This window comes from Malania oleifera, chromosome 11 (assembly GCF_029873635.1).
Source record: "Malania oleifera isolate guangnan ecotype guangnan chromosome 11, ASM2987363v1, whole genome shotgun sequence".
Taxonomy (NCBI): Eukaryota; Viridiplantae; Streptophyta; class Magnoliopsida; order Santalales; family Ximeniaceae; genus Malania; species Malania oleifera.
This window is the reverse complement of record NC_080427.1, coordinates 35703143-35706127: the sequence shown is the minus strand read 5'-3', so window position 1 is coordinate 35706127 and position 2985 is coordinate 35703143. Positions and strand designations below refer to the sequence as shown.

At 40.2% G+C, this 2985-nt stretch overlaps 1 protein-coding gene across 1 annotated transcript; it reads right to left on the bottom strand.

The window, feature by feature from the left end:
* Positions 1 to 397: 397 nt before the first annotated feature.
* LOC131167319 (xylan glycosyltransferase MUCI21-like) lies at positions 398 to 2766 on the bottom strand. Its single transcript, XM_058126083.1, has 3 exons — positions 2342 to 2766; positions 2099 to 2176; positions 398 to 1873 (listed from the first exon to the last, which is right to left on the bottom strand). The coding sequence occupies exons 1-3, from the start codon at positions 2604 to 2606 to the stop codon at positions 543 to 545; spliced, it is 1674 nt and encodes a 557-aa protein (XP_057982066.1). The 5' UTR covers positions 2607 to 2766; the 3' UTR covers positions 398 to 542.
* Between the last annotated feature and the right edge of the window lie 219 nt (positions 2767 to 2985).

Here is a 2985-nt window from a genome sequence, read left to right as displayed (position 1 = left end):
TGAGAAAAAAACTACATTTTTCTCTCTCTCAAAAACTGCAACTAATCACTCATCTCTTCTCTTTTTTCTGACTTCCTTTAGGTTATCACACTAAAGAGCTAGACTTTGGGTTTTAAAAAAACCCACTTGAGTTTTCCTCCACATGGAAGGAAATAACTCAACACAAATAACGTTTTAAGAAAAACAATATTGTAACGTGCATTGAAACATTTTCTGTTATGCAGCATTTTTTCTATTTTTTTTACATGTTATATTAGGAAGATCATTATAATGCTTAAATCAAGAGATGAAAAAATAACAAAAGAATAGCAACAATAAATAAAGTTCTGTATGTTCTTACCTCTAATCTCACCTTTAATAATTAAGCTTTTCCCAAATTTATGACATATGTTTTCAATTTTAGAGAAAGTTTTAGGGTTTTTTATTCTAGAAGATTATTCCCCTTCATTTCGTTCCATAACTATTCTTAAGGTCACATCTCCCATAATACCAAAATTACCTTTAACTTCTAACAAATAATAGTCAAAATTTAGGTAAAAATCTCAGGAGAATGATTGTGATGACGAATGAAGATGGAAATTCTGTTTCTTTCTAGAGATGGAGTATTCATAGGCGCGGACCAACCGCTTCTGAAATCTTCTTAGATCCAATATCACATTTTGGTGATCAAGATAAATCTTCTTAGTGAATTGCCACCCCTTGTTTGCCACACTCCGTGGGTCTTTCAGCACAGGATCACTCTTATTGTATTCATTGTACAATGAGCTTTCCTTTGGCAGGATTTTGTAGCCACTGTACTTCAACCCAAGCTTCACAGCAGGTTCCCCATAACAAGTCTCCGCTGCCCATTCAGTTCCCAGGGGAACTACTTGGATGAACACAGAACCAGGCTTTAGAAACAGAAAATGAGTCATAGCAGCACCATGGACTCCAATCATAACATCACTTGAATTTAGTGCCCGGTAAATCTTTGCCAGTTCTGTTGTCTGATCAGGCCTCAAAATTTCAACCCGAAACCCAATTTCCTCTGCCATTTTCACCATTGAATCCTCGTTAACCATTGCTCTCGACCCGTTTCGAGATAATATAACCAGTTTTGGTTTCATCGGAACCTCATCTTGGACTACTTTCTCAGTTTCTAATGAGAAGTTTGATGAAGGGGATAAAGAAATCTCTTTCAATTTCAATTGTGCTTTTCGTTCCTCATCTCGGATTAAACCTCTGATTCGAGGCCAGTAAGCTCGATCTAGTAGGTTTCGAAAATCTCTAATACTCTTATTCCCCTCCATCAATGAAGAATCCACAGCGAGCTCATCATGGATTCTTAGACCAACAATGGCTTCTGGGAAACAATGGATTCTCTGGTCACCCTCAAAATCTATTGCCGGATAATTCGAAAAAAGCGAAAGGATATCACCATACTTAGTAATCCACCACTTGTGATAATCAAGAATAACAAACACAACATTTTTGCTCATATGCTGAGAAGTAATGTAGAGAGGAATGATTCCGTCATTGAATTCATGATACACGTTACCGGTATAGCCTCCAGTCGAGAAGAACACTGCTGGAACATCATGCTGAACATCACATCGACGGCGAGTGCCCAAATTCTCTTTTACCGAAACGAGGTCTAATTCATCAATTTTGTCCATGACACTGGTTTCCCATTTCCGGGTGTAGGGTTTGATCTTTTCATGCTGGACTCCCACTTCTTCCCCTTCTCGGGCTATGCCCGTAACATTATTGAGGAAACCATTGGTATTTTTTGAGCTGTAAAGGAAGATTGAAAAGGAAGCAGAGTGTGTTCTCACATCCCCTTTCATGAAACATATATCTGACCGCATACTGCTTCTGTCGCAACAGATAGTTCCTGCATTAAACCACAATACATCACGTTTTAGCACCAAGAAGAGGGGGGGGGGGGGGGGAGGAATCAAGCATTTTCCCAATATGCTCATCCCGCTGCTGTTTGATAGAAGTTTTAAAAATTAATGGGAGAGTGAAACCCATCTGCAGTCTGTTCTCATAGTTTGATTGAACTTTGAGTGGTCACAGAAATGTAAACAGCCAAGGTTGAGAGAGAGAGAGTACTGACCGTCAGAGATTGAGGAACAGGGGGAAGCACTTGCATACGTTTTAGCAACCATGGCTTCACCATCAACCCCAAATGCATCTGCAAAAATGATAAACCAGAATCAGAGATAGAGAGAGAAAAAAATAAAGAAGGAAAGAAAGAAAGAAAAAAAATAGAGGAAAGGAAAAACAATGAAAGAGAAAAGCTTACATAAGAGAATGAAAGAGAAAAGCTTACATAAGAGAATGAAAGAGAAAAGCTTACATAAGAGGGAGAGAGTGGAGGAATATCTGAACAGCTGGGGACCCAAGATCAAGCAGAAGCAGCAGAGAAGAGAAAAGAGAAGGAGAGAAAGAAGCTTAGGTCTAGTTGTTCTCTTGCAATAACCAGGGCTGGTCTGTGACTCATCTTCTCCAATAGCTTCTTCCCCTTTCCTCCACTGATGGGGCCGCTGATAATGCACCATTTCCTCTGCACCCACCTTTCTTCTTCCTCCCCCCTCTTTTGAGCTGCAGCCCTGAAATGACATACAGAGATTTATGCAGAAGATGAAACGGAAGGTGCTATCTTGGTTCTTTGCGTGTTTGTGGGGTGGGCTGGCATTTTGGGTAAGTCAGGGATGCTCTGTTTTTGTTGAATGCCGAGAGAGAAATCGAGAGGAGGATCCTCAATGGAGGCTATTGCAGCGTGGGAGGAGGGAGCGGTTACCGGTTACAGTCAAAATAAGCGTATGAATTTGGATTTGGAAGGTTGCCTATTTTGCTTTTGCAAGGCGCGTGGTGGTGTTCACACTGCGGACAAATGTAGGATTTCAGATTTGTGATTTGTCAAACGCAATCCAGGGGTTGGACTTCACTGGAAGTCATGCTTTAGAAAAGAAAAGAAAAATGGAAAACATGCACCGCCCA

Excerpts from the sequence above, each read along its gene's own strand:
- LOC131167319 (XM_058126083.1), bottom strand. The coding sequence starts at position 2,606 with ATGTCATTTCAGGGCTGCAGCTCAAAAGAGGGGGGAGGAAGAAGAAAG. Across the intron at positions 2,177-2,341 it reads CTCCACTCTCTCCCTCTTAT|ATGCATTTGGGGTTGATGGT; the intron begins GTAAGCTTTTCT and ends TCATTTTTGCAG. Across the intron at positions 1,874-2,098 it reads CTGTTCCTCAATCTCTGACG|GAACTATCTGTTGCGACAGA; the intron begins GTCAGTACTCTC and ends GGTTTAATGCAG.